Source organism: Mesoplodon densirostris, chromosome 9, assembly GCF_025265405.1.
Source record: "Mesoplodon densirostris isolate mMesDen1 chromosome 9, mMesDen1 primary haplotype, whole genome shotgun sequence".
Classification (NCBI taxonomy): Eukaryota; Metazoa; Chordata; class Mammalia; order Artiodactyla; family Ziphiidae; genus Mesoplodon; species Mesoplodon densirostris.
In genome coordinates, this window is record NC_082669.1 from 20,041,252 (window position 1) to 20,061,262 (window position 20,011).

General features: G+C 40.6%; 1 protein-coding gene and 1 non-coding gene across 20 annotated transcripts in view; one reads left to right on the plus strand and one right to left on the minus strand.

The window, feature by feature from the left end:
• The window catches only part of NRCAM (neuronal cell adhesion molecule), an 88,545-nt gene that overhangs the window by 34,591 nt on the left and 33,943 nt on the right, over nt 1-20,011 (minus strand). For 12 of the 19 annotated variants that reach the window (XM_060108693.1, XM_060108707.1, XM_060108704.1 and 9 more), the window contains 9 exons: nt 15,280-15,423; nt 13,905-14,016; nt 12,172-12,338; nt 11,620-11,767; nt 10,127-10,251; nt 9,653-9,682; nt 7,795-7,896; nt 495-692; nt 327-397 (listed from right to left, as the gene is read on the minus strand). In XM_060108693.1, coding sequence (XP_059964676.1) covers nt 327-397; nt 495-692; nt 7,795-7,896; nt 9,653-9,682; nt 10,127-10,251; nt 11,620-11,767; nt 12,172-12,338; nt 13,905-14,016; nt 15,280-15,423 — 1,097 coding nt within the window. The remainder of the gene's footprint in view (nt 1-326; nt 398-494; nt 693-7,794; nt 7,897-9,652; nt 9,683-10,126; nt 10,252-11,619; nt 11,768-12,171; nt 12,339-13,904; nt 14,017-15,279; nt 15,424-20,011) is intronic. The other 7 variants (XM_060108703.1, XM_060108699.1, XM_060108708.1 and 4 more) reach the window with 1 other exon arrangement.
• On the plus strand, nt 19,621-19,739 carry LOC132496606 (5S ribosomal RNA). Its single transcript, XR_009533501.1, has one exon. It is a non-coding gene; the product is annotated as a 5S ribosomal RNA (ribosomal RNA).

Consider the following 20,011-nt stretch of genomic DNA (forward strand, 5'->3'; position numbering starts at 1 on the left):
AGGCACCGTTCTAAGTGCATTACAAGTGCATTAACTCCTTTCATCTTATGAGGTTGGTTCATTGTTATTCCCATCACACAGATACACACCAGAGATGTTAAAGAAATGCCTTAAAGTCACACAGTTACTAAGTGGCAAAGCTGGGATTTGTACCATTCATTTTGGCTCCAAGGATCAAGCTTTTAACTACTACACGATTAATAAATATATGATATATGTATATATTCCAAAAAATGTGTGAAAGGGGATTTTTAATACAGGTATTATTTAAAAACAACTTTTCTTTCCACTCTAAAATACAGTTGAATATTTCAGACATAGCTCACCTTCCACGTAATCACCAAATTATCCGGCTCTGATCCCAGCCCTTCCACAGCCGTGGGATTTTTATCTGGTTCTAGAAGTTAAACAGCCACATACTCGTAAACTTTGGTCTCTTGCAAACAGTGGAAAAGCCTTCTATTTTATTTCATGTCACAGAAGTCCTGCTTTACCTGCAGCTTTAGTCAAATACTGCTCAGATGCCTCGCTGGGCAAGCTCCTCCCCAGGCTGTTCACGGCCATCACTCGGAAGGAATAGTTGACATAGGGTGACAACTTCAGCTGGGCTGTGGTCTGAGCTCCAGAGACTTCAGTTTGGTGATGCCACAGCCCCGGCTCATGCATTGCATCTTCATATTCAATGATGAATTCTGGCCACACCACACACACACAACAAATCCAAGACATGAATTCCGTCACCCAATGGTAGGTCGCGAGGATAACGAACAAGGCAATCTAACAAGAGCAGCTGAACATGAATTATCTCACTTTCAAGAAAAATTCACTAGAATATTTTGATTTCAGAAGCCTAGTGTCCTCAACACTTAAGCAAATCCAATAAGAGTATGCTTTCTCCAATAAATGCTGGAGAGGGTGTGGAAAAAAGGGAACACTCTTGCACTGCTGGTGGGAATGTGAATTGGTACAGCCTCTATGGAGAACGGTATGGAGGTTCCTTAAAAAACTACAAATAGAACTACCATATGACCCAGCAATCCCACTACTGGGCATATACCCTGAGAAAACCATAATTCAAAAAGAGACATGTACCAAAATGTTCATAGCAGCCCTATTTACAATAGCCTGGAGATGGAAACAACCTAAGTGTCCATCATCGGATGAATGGATAAAGAAGATGTGGCACATATATACAATGGAATATTACTCAGCCATAAAAAGAAATGAAATTGAGCTATTTGTAATGAGGTGGATGGACCTAGAGTCTGTCATACAGAGTGAAGTAAGTCAGAAAGAGAAAGACAAATACTGTATGCTAACACATATATATGGAATTTAAGAAAAAAAAATGTCATGAAGAACATAGGGGTAAGACAGGAATAAAGACACAGACCTACTAGAGAATGGACTTGAGGATATGGGGAGGGGGAAGGGTAAGCTGTGACAAAGTGAAAGAGCGGCATGGACATATATACACTACCAAACGTAAGGTAGATAGCTAGTGGGAAGCAGCCGCATAGCACAGGGAGATCAGCTCGGTGCTTTGTGACTGCCTGGAGGGGTGGGATAGGGAGGGTGGGAGGGAGACGCAAAAGGGAGGGGATATGGAAACATATGTATATGTATAACTGATTAAATTTGTTATAAGGCAAAAAATTAAAAAAATAAAAAAAATTAAAAAAAAAAGAGTATGCTTTCTCTAGCATGCTGAGTTTAGCTCCTTAAAATTGTTTAGAAGTGACCCACATATTCCTAGGAAAGTTTAAACATACTAAAAGATGAATGATTTTTTCATAACAGGAGATATTACGTGAAATACAGAGAGATACCTTTTCCCACCAAACATACTGCCAACAATCAAATGTTTAACACACTTTGTGAACTATGACACAGGGAAACAAGCATTCTCATACTTTGTGGGAAGTGTAAATTGGTACAACTTCTATAGAGGACAATTTAGAACATCTAACAATATTTAACTCAGAGACCCTTTGACTCAGACCCTTTGTGCTTCCAGCAATTTATTTTGAATAAATGTGCTCATGCATATGTTCGAAGGCACATGAAAAAGAATCCACATGGCAGCATTGTTTGCAACTGAAACAACCTAATTGCAAACAATTGTTCATCAATAGGACACTGATGAACCTAAATGTTCATCAATAGGACACTGATTAAATAAATTATGATGCATCCACACAATGGAATGTTCTGCAGCTGTAAAAAATGAATAGGGCTGCTCCACATGTACTGAAACAGAATGATTTCTAAAATATATTGTTAAGTGAAACCAAGTAGGGTTTAGAACATAATCCAGTGTGTGCTGGATACTACAGCTGTATAAAAATAAAAAGATTTATTATAACATATACACATACACATACGCTTGAAGTACATGTGTTACCTCTTGGAGGATACACACTGTAACACTGGCGTCACTGGAGGAATTGAGAATCAGGGGTGGGAGGAAGACTTACTTTCCAGTGCATACCTACACTCTTGTCTCTAAAATTTTGTGGTATGTACATGTTTTACCCTTGTAAAAAGTAAGTATTTATTTGTAACGATATATGCACCCCAGTGCTCATTGCAGCACTATGTACAATAAGCCAAGATACCAAAGCAACCTAAATGTCCATCGACAGATGAATGGATAAAGAAGATGTTGCACATACATACAATGGAATATTACTCAGCCATAAAAAAGAATGAAATAATGCCACCTGCAGCAACATGGATGGACTAGAGACGATCATATTAAGTGAAGTAAGCCAGGCAGAGAAAGAGAAATATCATACGATATTGCATATATGTGGAATCTAAAAGAAAATGATACAAATGAACTTATATACAAAACAGAAATAGACCCACAGACATAGAAAACAAACTTGCGGTTACCAGAGGGGAAAGGTAGGGGGAGGGATAAATGAGGAGCTTGGGATTAACGTATACACATAACCAACAAGGACCTACTGTATAGCAGAGGGAACTATGCTCAATATTTTGTAATAACCTATGAAGAAGAAATATATGTATAACTGAATCACCTTGCTGTAAACCTGAAACTAATACAACAACTAATACAACATTGTAAATCAACTATAATTCAATAAAAAAAAGAAATGCAAAAAATAGGTATTTAGATATTCATTAATTGCCTACTACATGCCATGTACCATGATATGAATTAAAGGTACACAGATGAACTAGAACTATGTGTTGCATTGCTCGGAAGCTCAGCACTTAGAGTTCTCCTTCTAATCTATGTTAATTTGCTGGTGATCTCCAGTTTCATAAACTGATGACCTTCACATTTATATCTTCAGCCCTTATTTCTCCCCAGAACTGCAGACTTGGATACTTAATTGCCTACTCAAGAATTCCACTTGTTTGTCTAGTACAGCATCTCGAATTGGATGTGACCAAGACTCATCTTGCTCTTCACCCCAACTGGTAGTGACAACTCAGGTCAAAACCTTGAAGTCCTTCTTGGCTCTCTCCTTCTCTTATACTCTCAATAGACCTGTTGGCTGTACCTTTAAAATATATTCAAAATCTCAGCTTACCATTTCTCAGCTCCTCCATCCCTATAAGCCTACTCCAGGTCACCAAGATCTCTTGTGAGAATTATTGCATAACCTCCTAGCTCACAAGTTCCCAAACTTTCTTAGTTCACGGTGTGCTTAGTGTCTCAGTAATTTTTTTCATGGCTCCCTTAGGTCAAAAGAAATACCTAACATTTCTGTGTATTAAGGAGTTAGGTCTATATAATCTAATAAGTGTTTAGGGCTTCCCTGGTGGCGCAGTGCTTGGGAGTCTGCCTGCTGATACAGGTGACACGGGTTCGTGCCCCGGTCCGGGAGGATCCCGCATGCCATGGAGCGGCTGGGCCCGTGAGCCATGGCCACTGAGCCTGCGCGTCTGGAGCCTGTGCCCCGCAACGGGAGAGGCCACAGCAGTGAGAGGCCCGCGTACCGCAAAAAATAATAATAATAATAAAATAAATAAATAAATAATAAGTGTTTATGTCTTAAAATCTACTGGGCACCACATAATTTGTCCAACCTTGTAAACAGATTTGACACCACCTTCCTCATTTCCTGTTTCACACTTATTTTCACATGGTACTTGCTTTTTATCACCACAAAGGCTTTGCAGAGATATGACACTGTCACAGTGTGATGTAGCACTATTACTATTGAAACTGTGAACTGCCTCCAGCTAGTATTTCATGGGGTGTCTGACAGATGTCACTGTGTTTTTTAAAAACCAAAATTTGGGGGCCTCCCTGGTGGCTCAGCGGTTAAGAATCCGCCTGCCAATGCAGGGGACACGGGTTCGAGACCTGGTCCAGGAAGATCCCACATGCCGTGGAGCAACTAAGCCCGTGTGCCACAACTACTGAGCCCATGTTCCACAACTACTGAAGCCTGCACGCCTAGAGCCTGTGCTCTGCAACAAGAGAAGCCACCACAATGAGAAGCCTGCACACCACAAGGAAGAGTAGCCCCTGCTCATCATAACTAGAGAAAGCCCGTGCACAGCAATAAAGGCCCAACTCAGCCAAAAAAATAAAAATAAAAAATAAAAAATAAAAACCAAAATTTAAAAATCAAAAACTTCATATCCAGAGGCACCTCTGAGGTTTGCTGACGTTCTGTATGGCATTTCAATGCATGGTTTGAGAACTGTAGCCCTGCCTGGTCTCCCCGCTCTCCCTCTTGTTCCTCTCTAGACCATTTTCAATAGAATAGCCAGTGTGCTCCATTCCTCTCCTTCAGGGGTCCCCAACCCCCGGGCTGTGGACTGATACTGGTCCGTGGCTTGTTAGGCTTGTTAGGCGAGCGAGTGAAGCTTCATCTGCCGCTCCCCATTGCTTGCATTACCACCTGAACCATCGCTTGCATTACTGCCTGAACCATGGCTCACGTTACCGCCTGAACCATCCCCCCTCTCCCCCTCCATGGAAAAATCGGCTTCCACGAAGCTAGTCCCTGGTGCCAAAAAGACTGGGGACCACTGCTCTACTTATCCCTCCGATTCCTCCCCAACCCCTACAAGGGCCTACAAGGCCCTGCACAGTGCACATCCCACTCCACCCACCAACCCTTTGCCTCTTTGACCTTCTCTCCTACTTCACTTCTTCTTGTTCATTTCACTTCAGCCAGCCACAGTGGCTTCCGAGAGACATGCTCCTGTCTCAGGGCCTTTGCTCTTTTTCTTGCTCTCCCTGGAAAGCTCTTCCTTCAGTTAACTGCATAGTGTGTTCACTACCTGCCTCCTCATGTCTTTATTGACATACTCAAATGTTACCTTCTTTTCAAAAATTTATTATTTTTTAATTGGAGTATAGTTGATGCACAGTATTGTGTTAGTCTCAGGCATATAGCAAAGTGATTTGGTTATACATAAATAAATGTATATAACTATATTCTTTTTCCCCATTCTTTTCCTTTATAGTTTATTACCATATATTGAATATAGCTCCCTGTGCTATACAGTAAATCCTTGTTTGGTAGTGCACATCTGTTAATCCCAAATTCCTAATTTATTCCTCCCCCCTTCCCCTTTGGTAACCATAAATTTGTTTTCTATGTCTATGAGTCTGTTTTTATTTTATAAATTAGTTCATTTGCACTATTTATTAGATTCCACATATAAGTGATATCATATAATATTTGTCTTTCTCCATCTTACTTCACTTAGTATGATACTTTCTAGGTCCATCCATGTTGCTGCAAATGGCATGATTTCATTCTTTTTTATGGCTGAGTAGTATTCCACTGTATATATGTACCACATCTTCTTTATCCATTCATGTGTTGATGGACACTTAGGTTGCTTCTGTGTCTCGGCTATTGTAAACAGTGCCACTATGAACTTTGGGATGCATGTATCTTTTTGAATTAGAGCTTTCATTTTTCCTGGATATATGCCCAGGGGTGGGATTGCTGGATCATCTGGTAACTCTATTTTCAGTTTTTTAAGGAACCTCCATACTGTTTTGCATACGAATGTTACCTTCTTAAGGTAGCCTTTCCTGACCACCCTGTTTGTAACTATACCCCTGACCCTCATATTCTTTACTCTCCTTCTCCTGCTTTGTTCTTTGCATGGCCTAAACATGGACACACACATAACCATGTGTATAGATATATGTGTGTTTGACTCCTCTTGGAAGCAGATGCAGAGATAGAACTAAATGTGTAGGAGATTTATTTGGGGAAGAGTCCATGGAAGATAAAAGAGAGAGAAAGCAGGAGACGGCAGGGAAGATCTTCAGACCGTAATGCAGGTCTGACGTCTGAGAAGGGAGAGGGGAAGGAGGTGTGTGTGTGGAAAAAGCCTCAGATTCCAATACAGATAGATTCAGCCAGGTCAGCAAGGAGCCCCAAAGTGAAGTTCTGTAGGAGGCATGGCTGAATCTAGGACCCTTGCTGTGCTCAGTCCCTGGACTAGCTCAGGAAGAGAGGGGCCTCATGGGAACACTGCAGCTGATCCCTAGGGAGGGGGCAGCAGATGGAGCCTGGTGTTGACATCCCTTGTAGTGGGTTCTCTCTTAAAAAGAGATCTGAGTAGTGTGTGTGTGTGTGTGTGCGTGTGTGTGTATATATATATATATTTACACACATATATATATATAATGACATTATACACAATAACATAACACATATTAATTTTATCTTATTTGTGTCCTCAATTAAAATATAGACTTCATATGGGCAGAGATTTTTGACTGTTTTGTTTTAGAAGAATGCCTGGTACATAATAGGTACTCAATAAATGTCTGTTGAATGAATGAACGAACGAAAGAGTAGAAATGCCTTTAAATCTAATGGTATCATTTTAACATGGGTAAAAAGAGTCTCCAAGCACCCTCACCAGCTAAATCTGGCTAATGTACTGAATTAACTGGAAGATTCAGCATGAATGAATACGTGTTCTGATCAAGGACCAAAAACTCCACTGGGAAAGGAACACCACCAAAGAACACAAGATAGAGAGGATGCTTTTGTTTAATTTCATTGGATCTAGTCTGCTTTACCAGAAGGTGCAATAAATGAACACGCACATCACTTCAGCAGTATCTTAGGTCATCACCGGAAAGGAATTTCATCTCCCTGCAGTATATACCTGAAGGTAGTAATATATTACAGACTTGTGCCTACTCTCTTAAGTATCTTTTCGGTTTTAAAACTTATAAGCTTATCTATAGTCTAATTTTACTAAGCTCTTCCAGTGCCCTTATGGCATGGTCCCTCACCTGATTTTATTCTCTAAGCTGATGTCATCAAGGTGAGGAGGTGATATTGGTGACTGTGCCGCTTTGTAGCCAGGGCTAATGGAAAGAAAGAGACCTGATGTCTCACCCCAGTTCTGTTACCAGCTGTGGGTTTGAAAAGCCACTTTACTCACCAAGTCTCAGTTTCCTAATAGCTAGACTGGTCCTTCTATTGTTTTCTCTCATATTAATGGGCAAAATGAATAACTTGCAATACATCTTCCTACTGTGGTAGAAACTGAAGGTGATTCTTATGGATCTTAAACACAAAATGATAGTGTACTTGCTTAATTAACATCTTCAGCAATTAATTAGTGTCCCAAACCAGAAGTTGTAACCAGGAATAACTCCAGTTCTGAATAACAGAACATAAATAACTGTTTTGATTCTATTAGCAATGAAGCAGAGAATGCCAGCAAATACCGTCTGCAAGCCAGTTCAATTACATGAGATACAGTGCTTTGAAAATAATCATTAAGTTTGTCAGTGAAAAAGCAAATGACACCACATACTTGTAATAGGGCTATTGTTGTCATCGCCTGGGGTCCATGACAGCTGAACACTCCTGTCTAGTTGATCCGTCAATTCTAAATCAAAGGGAGGATTTGGGACATCTGTAGACCAAACACACACATCATAGTTAACCACCCGACTTAGGAGGTTCTCCTTTACTCATGATACTATTCTCGGAGGGGACTTGTAAAGACACAGCACACGTAATGGCCAGTGAGCATGCAACTGAAAGGAAATGAAAACAGCTGAGGCTGCTGGGAACACACACGCACACCCAAGAGAACCCCTCAATGAGCTCTGCTTGCTTCTCTTTGAAATGAAACTAAATCCCTTGTCACCAAAGCCAGGGGAGGACATGTATGGTTCTCCAGCACTCTCAGTGCGTGTCTTCTCGTAAACATAGAGGAGCACAAACAGAAAAAATAATACGGAAGCTGAATTTCTAATAAATGGGAAACAGAGAATAGGAAATGCTGAAAAACAAATACAGGCAAATGTACATACTATTAAAAGAAGATGCAAGTGTTCTTTCTGAAACATGCTGAATTACAGATTTGGGGGCACCTGAAGAATATTTATATTTTTAAGGGAATTCTAAAATTGATGCTATGCAGGTAGCCCTCGGCATGCAACCTTATGTGGATGCTCAGTACAAGTCAGTCAGGCACACAGGGAGGTGTGTTTATTCTCAGAGGACACCAGGGTATAGATGCCTGTCGGGACAAAGGTGTCTCAGGAGCATGTCTGCCTCTTCTAATGGTGCTTCTGAGATCTAGAGAGTTAATGTTCCCCCTGGGCCCTTTCCTGACCTTGCTCTTGGGAGTAACTCTGGCTCTTGGGGGAACCAGAGGCCATAGAAAAATATGAGCACTTCTTTCCTACCAGTAAAGAAGCAGTAATTGTCTATAAAGGACATGTCTTCTACAGCATAATTCATAATACAATGTAACATCCAGCTGAGTTTTGACCACAAAATTAATTTTTGTATTTATATGTTGAATAAACACGAGGGTTCTTTAATTTAAAAGATTTCGGGAAAAAAATTGATTTAACTTCCTGACTCAGAAAAATCATGCGACGTGAAAGTGTCCTCCTTTTCGTCTTTCTTTAGTGATTTATCTTCTGTGAACACAGTGAGTGGGTGGTTTTCTTTGATAGAAAGGTCAAATGTTGTACTAAGCATCCATTGCTTTCCTATGTAAATTTCTTGAAAATGGAATCCCCAAACAACATTTAGTTTTCCAGAACAACTTTTTTTTTTTTTTTTGCGGTACGTGGGCCTCTCACTGTTGTGGCCTCTCCCGTTGCGGAGCACAGGCTCTGGACGCGCAGGCTCAGCGGCCAAGGCTCACAGGCCCAGCCGCTCCACGGCATGTGGGATCTTCCCAGACCGGGGCACGAACCCGTGTCCCCTGCATCGGCAGGCAGACTGTCAACCACTGCGCCACCAGGGAAGCCCCAGAACAACTTTTAATAGATTGAAATGAAAACCTAAGTTGTGGAATGATATTTGAAATTGCTTTTTCAGTCTGTAAAATATGGACGATAGCTTTTGAAAAAGCACTATGCTACTTTACAAGGAAATGCTGTCAAAGAGGGACTTTTAGCAAATGAAATGACTTTGCAATAACACATGAAATACTTGGAAGCGAGTGGCAATATATTCAGTGAAAAGTTCCAGAATTATAATGAAGAAATGATTTATAGCAGTAAATGGACAACACAGCAGAACACCTGACAGAGCCCTTTTCCTTAAAGAAACACAATGACATGATAGAGAAAAGAAAGTAATGGACTTCTTTCGTACATGTGAAATTGTTTGAAAGAAAACAGAGAAAAGGACTCATATTAGTTTACCGTAAATGGGAGCTGGAGTTGGAGTGGGAGCTAGAAAGGACAGTAATATAAAGGAGTTTAATCAAAATTAGTAGTGGACAGATATAAGATAGCACAAGAAGACAAAGTCTGAGCATGATTAAGATAATAAAACTGAGCCTTATGCTTAGCTGTGAGACACAGCATTGATAAACATGCAGTAACAACACAGGGGGAAAACCCCTTCGATTTTAAATAAAGGTAGATCATTTCCCCCCCGTTTTCTCATAAAAATATCACTAATGTGCTTAACCACCGTTGTATTGCAGTGTTGCTACAGAGTACATTTACACTGAAATTACTGCCTCAAAGGCATCTTTCAAGGAAGAAAGATGTGGGTATTTAACTCACCTATAAAATGCTAAATCTGTAACAAGCAAACAGTTACTACTGACAATTTTTCCTTTCAACCTAAAACAGGGCAGCCAGTTGTGCTGTATGTGTTCTAGCTCTTACCGACAACGCTGAGTACAGCACTGGCCGAAACGTTGTCCAGAGTTGTGTTGGCCACACATGTGTAGGTCCCACCATCGTCATCACTGACATCAGTGACCACCAAATGGTCCTTGTCAACAGTGAACCTGTAATTATCACATGCTCAAAGCGGCTGGAATGGACATCCCAACACACCCAATGACGGTTCTACTGGCATGAAAGCAACTGTGAACTTGGTAAAAGGGAAAGATGATAAAGATTTGCAGCACATTAGAGCTAAAATCCTATACAATACATGCCACTTTGATAATGATTAAAGTTGGAAAACATTTTGAATGAGTGAGAAGCTTGGGTTAGAAATGATGTCAAGTCATTTAGTCTGATGGCTTTCAACCACGCCTCTGGAGTTATAGGAGCTTCCTTAAGACCAGGGGCATCTAGAGCTGAGCTGGGGGCAGCTCCAGTTACCCTGAACAGAGGGCTTTCCTAGGCTTCTGCTGCTACCACTCATCTGGCTCAATTTCTAACAAAGTGTGTATTTTAAAATAATTTGATATTAATTATTATTTATTATTTTAAAATTGAACTATAGTTGATTTACAATGTTTCATGTATACAGCAAAGTGTTTCAGTTATATATATATATATATATATATAATACTCTTTTTCAGATTCTTTTCCATTATAGGTTATTACTGACTATTGAATATAGTTCCCTGTGCTATACAGTAGGCCCTTGTTTATTTTATATATAGTAGTGTGTACCGTTAATTCCAAATTCCCACATAGTTCTTTTACGGGCCATTTACAAGCAACAGGGCACCATTTGGGCATAGTTGAAAGAAGCCACAGAAACCATTTCTACCAGCAGACAACACTCCTTCCCGTCGGGGTGATGTTTGTGCCCCTCTGCATCAGCTAAAATTCTCGTCTTTGACTCTGTGTACTTTGTCAAGTCGAGAGCCTCACCTGGAAAATGGGCATGACCTTTCTTTCAGACCAAGCTAAAGGAATGCAATGCGCTCAGGCTCTTTCAAATTCTTTACCTGTTTTTTTTTCTTCTCCTCCTTCTACTCGCTTTAGGTAAAATGAAAACGCCCCATCCAAATAAAAACTAGTGTCCTGTAAAATACTGACGAAGATTCAGGCTCACTCTGATGATTAAAGAGATCGTATTTCTGCTTATTTGTAAAACGGGAATGAAAACATCTGTTGAGAGTGCACCGTACAAGTTAGTGTTGTTCAAGACCTGAAAGGTTTTTCACATCCTGAATTACACAGGAGACCGACACAAAGACAGACAAACATTCTCAGGGTCTTATTTCTATAACTTGATACCTTTTTAGGTCCAAATATTCTATAGCATGAAGAGAAAATGTATATCTACTTTGGAGAGAGAGCAGACTTCAGAAACTTTAAAAACATAACCATTAAGTTACTGTACAATAAACCTTTAGTTCAAGAGCAGCTTAAAGAGAGAAGGAAGAGAAAGGAAAGAAATTGTCTTCAAATACCTTCCGTCACTGGGCAGCTCCCTGTGGTCCTTCAGCCACGTGACGGTGGGGATTAAAGTGTGATCGTGTTTCACTACGCATTCAAAGGACACCGTGCTCCCTCTTTGCACAACTGCATATTCAGGCTGTTTAATGATCCTCGTTGGATCTGGAATGGAAAGTTACCGTTATCCATTGCCAAAGCTGGAGAATTTAACAGAATCAAGACATAGAGAACAGACTTGTGGTTGCCAAGGGGGAAGGAGGGTGGGGGAGGGTTGGATTGGGAGTTTGGGATTAGCAGATGCAAACTATTCCATATAGAATGGATAAACAACAAGGTCCTACTGTATAGCACAGGGAACTCTAGTCGATATCCTGTGATAAACCATAAGGGAAAAGAATATGAAAAAGAATGCATATATGTATCACTGAATCACTTTGCTGTACAGCAGAAATTAACACAACATTGTAAATCAACTATCCTTCAATAAAGTAAATTTTTTTTAAAAAGCTGGAGAATTTGCTCAAAGTCTCATAACACTGAAAAAATGTTTGTCACCTCTGCCTTACCTTTGATCTCTAAGTGAATGTCATTCTTCGCCATTCCTAATTGATTCCTTGCAACACATGTATAAGTTCCTGTACTGTCCTTCTGGGCCACAGGAATTTCCAAAGTTCCATTTTCATGTAAAACATAGATATCTTCATGAAGAGCACCCCCTTTAGCACCTTTAAACCTTCATTAGGAAAACGATCACAAAGACGAATAAAAATATTATAATTTGAAGTCAGACATGAAATGCCCTGTTCAAGGTCCAACACACCACACGATCTGCATTACAGTATCAAGGTCAGAGGCGTTTGGAAGCCGCACAAGCATATCGCATACTTGTAAATCAGGGGGGTTAATGCAAAGACAGATGCCAAACTGGAGAATTCAGCGATAAATGGTGTTTGAAGAATTAGGATGACAATACAAAACACTCAATTTGTAATTTTCATTATAAGAGATTCATAGCTTAATAAACACATTAGTACCTATTTTTATCTCTAATAAATAATAAAATAGACACAATGAAGACTGCTCTTTTTGACCTTTCCCCCCTACTGTGATGTGTTTGTAACTCCATCTACACGTTACAATTCTAAAGAGGTTTTGACTTCAAGGTTACAAGGGTTGTACTTTTGGGAGTATAAATAGGAACATATTCAGGGAAGGAGAAGAAGAAAGTATGCATGTGAAGTATGTCCACACTGAGCTTCCAGGTTAGCGTTCAGACAGGAGAAGTGAGGAGGGATGAAAAGCCGTGTGAAACTAAGCGTTAATCCATCTCCTTTGCTAGGAAATTTTCTGCACAAGCATCCGTGTTTGGGCTTCCATCCTACCCCTGGCTTTAATCTCACACCAGGAAGTGGAGCCCCACATAGTGTCCGGCACCTGATAGACAATCCATAAATGAATGTTCCAATTTTCTTTCACTCATTCTTTCTGAGCTGCCGCCTCTCCTGGCCTTGTCTCTTTCGGCTCATGCTAAAGCAAGCTGGGAGGATGAGCAGGACTCGCACAACGAGTGGTACATGAAAAGGGATGTGGTCAAAAGAGGGAGTGAAAGGATACAGGGGAGCCTGGCTGGATCCAAGCCAGGACACTCAGTGGGAGAGGAACACTGGTAATAGCAAATTGTTTTTTTTTTTTCTTTTTTTTTTTTTTTTTGCGGTACGCAGGCCTCTCACTGTTGTGGCCTCTCCCATTGCGGAGCACAGGCTCCGGATGTGCAGGCTCAGCGGCCATGGCTCATGGGCCCAGCCGCTCTGCGGCATGTGGGATCTTCCCAGACCGGGGCACGAACCCATGTCCCCTGCTTCGGCAAGCGGACTCTCAACCACTGCGCCACCAGGGAAGCCCGCAAATTCTGTTTTTTAAGCTTATGGACCCTGCGTCCACCCCAAATGATATTTTATTATCAAGGAATGTCCCCCAACCCATCCCTCTAGCCACCATTTGTGACGTCCAGGGTGATGTCCATAGCACTGTAAAGTACAGCCACTTTAATTTTTTTCAAAAACATTTACATATCCCTCTGGGATGGACAAAGCGTGCTGCCAAAGAGATCATCCATGTGATAGTATTTACCACAGAGTGAGTCGTTAATAAATATTTGTGAATACATTTAATAATTAATAGGATGATGGCTTCTGCACTGCCTTTTTCCTGTCTGTTCTCTGACTAAAACCCCACATATTGAGAAATTCGAAGGCTTTGGCAAATGTAAACATGACAAACAGATATGGCCGCTACTTACCACTCGATGGTAGGCAGAGGAGACCCAAAGAAGGCACAGTCTAGCAGAGCAGGCCTGTTTGCAATGACTTGATAGAGTGTGTCTGCAGACGTAAGGATTCGTGGTGGCTCAGCTAAAAACGTTTTGGAAAGGTAAAGTAAATATTAAAATAAAATAAACACTTAGGCCCACCTGTATTTTATTGTATTTTTTTTCAGGCCATTAGAATTCACGTTAAGGCACAGCCAATGTATCTCTCCCCTTATGTTCTCAGGCATGTATGACCCTGCCGGTCACTCAAAGTGGAAAAAAAAGTTTCCTCCCTCTGCCTCACGGCCTGCATCTTAATCAGACACAGTATTTTAATAACTGATTTCTTTATCTATCTCTCCAACTACACTGTGAGTTCCTTGCAGGCAGGGAATGGGACTTTTTATTGTTTTCTCCCCATAAACCAGCGCAGTGTCTGGCACAAAAAAATAATGGCCAAATACATTTTTGTTGGATGACTGGCCCAACAGAACCTCGGGATAATAACAGAGGTGGGTGGGGGGGAGAGGTGGCGAACATCCAAGCCAGCAGAAAAAAAGCAGAATGCTGATGACTCAAAACAGCACCAGAATCAAAACTGCTTCCTGTCCCTCCACCAACATCCTAAGGGCTCAGCTCTTCCTGTGATTTACTGACCTTCATTTCAAGCATGAAGGAAAAAATACCACATATTGGTTGGCTTCCTGACCCTAATTTTGTTTGAAAGGGAACCTACTCCACTTACAGGGGTGAAATATAATTCCCCGGCATCATGAAAACAATTCTCACATAAATTCTTAACAAATTTGGTATTTTCATAGTTTTGTCCCATATGAGAAATACAATGTTCACATAAACCCAACCCTTTCAGAATATGTTTATGTCACCGTTTTCTAAACATATTGTTATGAATTGATAAATAAATGTACATCGTGACTTAGGTCACAGCCAAACATTATGATTAATGACTTACTTTCAAAAATCAGAATCATGAAATTGTCATTCAACTTGTCAGTTTCTAAGGATGGAACAAGCAGTCACGTTCAGTTAGGAAGAGCAGACCTATGCTCTTTTCCTTCTGAGGGGTTGGACACAATGTAACTGTCTACGAACAGAGCAGCCTCTTTGATTATCTCTACAATGAGGAATTTGCCATTGTAAAAACCATGTTATGAAAGAACGTTAAGGCCAGACTGTAATTTCCTTTAGGGCAAGGTTTGTATCTTATCCATCTTTGTATATCCCTTCCAGCTCCAAGTTCTGTGCCACTGCCTAGTAGATGCTTAATATATTTCTGCTGAATGAATGAAAAACAACAGCAGTCATTAATTTAATTTGCCATGTCTTTAATAAAGGGAGAGCTTACCCAGGACATTTACAAATGCATTTGCCAGTAAATATCCATATTCGTTAGAGGCATTACACTGATATACCGCACTTGATCTTTCTTGAACGTTTGAAAAAATAATGGTATCGCCATCTATTTTTCTGCTGGGGTCATCAGGGGCAACTGTTTGGGTGTAAAAATAAAAAGTATATATTCATACCTCTTTGCTTAAAAGATGTAAAGCTTGAACTCTAATTTACAGTAAGTGGAAGACTGATCTAGGTATCTGCAGTAAGAAAGAGAAGACCAACAACCCAAACAGAAACCAGAGTTTTCCTTCCTATAATTTAGTTATCACTTATCATCATGGGTATATGCTTGATAACCATTTAGTTTTAAATGGATTGATTCTTTTCAATATTATTTTGAGAGACGCAGGGGAAAAAAAGCAACACGTTAGGTGTAAACTGCAATACAAATTCAGAAAAACATTACCTTGTTCACAAAGAAATTATGGTTATTTTTGAGAAGGCAAATTAATTATCAAGAGGAGACGGCAAAATCTACTCCAAAAATAGAGAAATCCTTGAGATCATCCAAACCTGTATCTTTTAAGAGTCTCTTATTGAAATAGATTGATAAATAAATAAATATGTAAACAAATATAGGGCTAATAATCAAATGTGAAAATATGTATTTTCTTGTTTTGACAATTCCTGAGGCTGAAGTAGAAATAAATTATGTGAGATTTCCCTTAAAGGCAGCAGTTTCAGCTAAATCTCTCAACTACTTAAAAAAATGTTAAGACCAGGATTGATCCTTACTGAAGCAGAATGGAACAGGTTGGTAATATAATATACGAGAATTCAGTCCAAGGCATGCCCAACGATTTGGAAGTGCTGTGCTATTGGACATATTTTCCTCTTTGTGAACACTAAATCTTAGGCTGTGACATTACATGGCTTTAAAAGTAAACTAAGGACTTCCCTGGTGGCGCCACGGTTGGGAATCCGCCTGCCAATGCGGGGACATGGGTTCGAGCCCTGTTCCGGGAAGATCCCACATGCTGCAGAGCAACTAAGCCTGTGCGCCACAACTACTGAGCCTGCACTATAGAGCTCGCGAGCCACAACTACTGAAGCCCATGCGCCTAGAGCCCGTGCTCCGCGACAGGAGAGGCCACCGCAGTAAGAAGCCTCCGCACCACAACAAAGAGTAGCCCCCGCTCACTGCAACTAGAGAAAGCCTACGTGCAGCAATGAAGACTCAACACAGCCAAAAATAAATTTTAAAAAAAAAGTACACTGAAAGGGGTAGTAGGTGTCTGTCCCAGCATGCTGATCAAAATCAAATCTAAATAACAGCACCCATATATTCAATATCCTGTGATAAATCATAATGGAAAAGAATATGAAAAAGAATGTATATATGTAAAACTGAATCACTTTGCTGTACAGCAGAAATGAACGCAACATGGTAAATCAACTATACTTCAATAAAGTAAATTAAAAAAATAAATAACAGCACCATTCCTCTTAAACTGTTCTTGCACCTTGAACCACTTAATAGCCTTTACTTTCATTCTAAACATGCTTTTTCCTCTTCTTTTTTTTTTTAAAGATTTTTTTGATGTGGACTATGTTTAAAGTCTTTATTGAATTTGTTACAATATTGTTTTTTGTTTTTTTTTTAATGTCTTGGTTTTTCAGTCACGAGGCATGTGGGATCTTAGCTCCCCCGACCAGGGATCGAACCCGCACCCCCTGCATTGGAAGGCGAAGTCTTAAGCACTGGACTGCCAGAGAAGTCCCCATTTTCCCTCTTTGATGGATGGCAGGAAAAGGATGGGCACCTAAGACATATTTATCACTGCCTTTAGACTCCTTTATCACTTTAAAAAGCTTCAAATAGCGGGTGTGTCTGAGGTTTATTAATGAAAATAAATAATACAAATAAATCAAACTATAGTTATTTATCCTTGTTTTATCACACATATTCAAAGTATCATGCCTACTTGTACTGCATTAGCTTCTACTGATGCTGAACAAGTTACTCCAAACTTACTGGCTTAAAATCACACAAATTTACTATCACACAGTTCTGTATGTAGTTGTATGTCTGACTCTCTGACCACAATCAGTAGCTAATTTAGGAAATCATCTTAGGTGCTCCAACTAGTTCAACTAGTGATAGGTGAGTCAAGATGCTTTGAGTTGGCATCTTAGCTCACATCCGCTGTTTATGACTCTAATGATTTCAAAATGGCCTTAAGGAACATGTTCTTTCTAACCAGAAGAAAAATACAAGTTGCAATTCCTTTGACAGAGTATAGATTTCCTCAGTAAATGACAGCAGAGGACTGACACGCCACACTAGCCTAGGAAGTGGACTAGTGCTGCGGCCGGCAGCCAGGTACCCTGAGAATGCAGCATCCCACAGCATCCCTCAAGGAACATCCCATGTTCCTTGTCCCACATCCCAAGTCTAGGATAATCAGGGTCTTTCTGACACATACTCTCAGCAATGTCTTTCCACTGCCTCAGCAAGGCGTGCTGGCACAGAGCAGCATTTTGGGAATCTCTTTCTCTGTCAATTATTCTCAGCACTTTTGGACCCAGTAGTTGAGCACTCGGTGCTGGGCCTCCTCAGGGGACTCCCAGTGCCCACGCCATGTCCATTCCGACTGCACCTCTGCGAACCCAGCAGGCAGTGGAGGGCCAGGAGTCCCCCCAAATTCCTTGAATATACTAAGCTCTTATAAATTACATCACCATGGGCTTCCCTGGTGGCGCAGTGGTTGAGAGTCCCCCTGCCGATGCAGGGGACGTGGGTTCGTGCCCCGGTCCGGGAAGATCTCACATGCCGTGGAGTGGCTGGGCCCATGAGCCATGGCTGCTGAGCTTGTGCGTCCGGAGCCTGTGCTCCGCAATGGGAGAGGCCACGGCAGTGAGAGGCCCGCGTACCGCAAAAAAAAACAAAAACAAACAAACAAAAAAACAAACAAAAAAGTTATATCACCATGTGGTTAATGGGTATAGAATTCTAGTTTTGCAAGATGAGAAAGTTCTGGAGATCTATTTCATAATAGTGTGAATGTACTATAACACTACTGAACTATATGCTTAAAAATGGTTAAGATGGTAAATTTTCTGTTATGCATGTTTTTTTAAAATTGAAGTATAGTTGATTTACAATGTTGTGCCAATCTCTACTGTACAGCAAAGTGACTCAGTTTTACACATATATACATTCTTTTTTCAATAATCTGTTTTTGTGTGTGTGTTAGTTTGTTGTACACCAAAGTGAATCAGCCATATGCATACATATGTCCCCGTATCCCCTCCCTCTCGAGCCTCCCTCCCATTCTTCCTATCCCACCCCTCTAGGTGGTCACAAAGCACTGAGCTGATCTCCCTGTGCTATGCTGCTGTTTCCCACTAGCTAACTATTTTACATTCCATTATCGTTTATCCAAGGAGATTGGATATAGTTCCCTGTGCTACACAGTAGGACCTGTTATGTGTTTCTTTAATCACAATAAAAAGTTACCTCACCATGAACGTGGAAGACTAGTTCAATTCACAAAGCCAGTAGGACGATCTTCCCCTAGTAGGGATTCATCAAGCACAATATACACCATTTAAAAGAGCTTTTATGTAGCCCACAGTTGCATTTTTTTTTTTTTTTGCTATCAACTCTTTCCAATGTTATTCTTTGCTTGAGAGGCATCTGAGTGGATCTGCCTTATTTCTGCTAAATGGTGCAGCCTCCAAATATTTATTTTTGGCGAGGTATTTAGAAATTAAATAAACTCTTTAGGTGAGAGTAATAAGAGTGGAAAAGCAGATATTTCTCCATGGGGGTTTGGTCTCCATTCTCCTTAAGCGCTTACTAAAGAAACACAAGCAAACCCAGGAACTCTCACGGTGACATATGGAAGCTCAGTGGGTACTGGACAAAGAATCAAACTGCTAGTGCAGAGAGACTTGAAGCCTTTGGACTCTGTGTCCTGGCTACTGGGTGGGAGTAACTCTCCAGTATCCAAACCCAAATCACCCAAAGGAATAAGAACTAATTCTGGGAATAATCAACTTCTATTGCCATAAATGCACACTGGGGAAAGAAACTGAAGAGCATAGAATTACCACCATGCAACTTAAAGCCCCAAAGGTAAGGTTCAGAACTGGGGTGACAGTCTCCCAACAATGGTTTCTTTTATTCTACCTCTCCTGACACAGCTGGCCAAAACCATGAACGCTTCCAACATTTAGAAAGTGAGAACAATAACAGTGAGTGCCACCTTACATGTAAAAAGTACTATCAAGTTTTAAAATATTTTTTATATCTATTGCATAATTTGATTTTAAAAAGAGTCTTGTGGTCTACGGCCATACTACCCTGAATGCACCCAATCTCGCCTGATCTCGGAAGCTAAGCAGGGTCAGGCCTGGTTAGTACTTGGATGGGAGACTGCCTGGGAATACTGGGTGCTGTAGACTTAAAAATAAAATAAAAATAAAAAGAGCTTTGTGAAACAGATTAAGTAGATAGTAGTATAGGCACCTCGGAGATGAGAAACTATAGACTTAATGGTTTGTTTAATGCACGATTACTGCTCAGATTTTCTGAGTTAGTCTCCTTTATAAACATCTCCTGAAATCTGAACGTCTGAGCATAATGTAGAACAAATCTCTGGGGGAAGAGATGACTTTTCTTCTCCATCTAGGCATGCTATCCCCTATAAGCGATGTCACTGAGCCCTTTCCTTTAA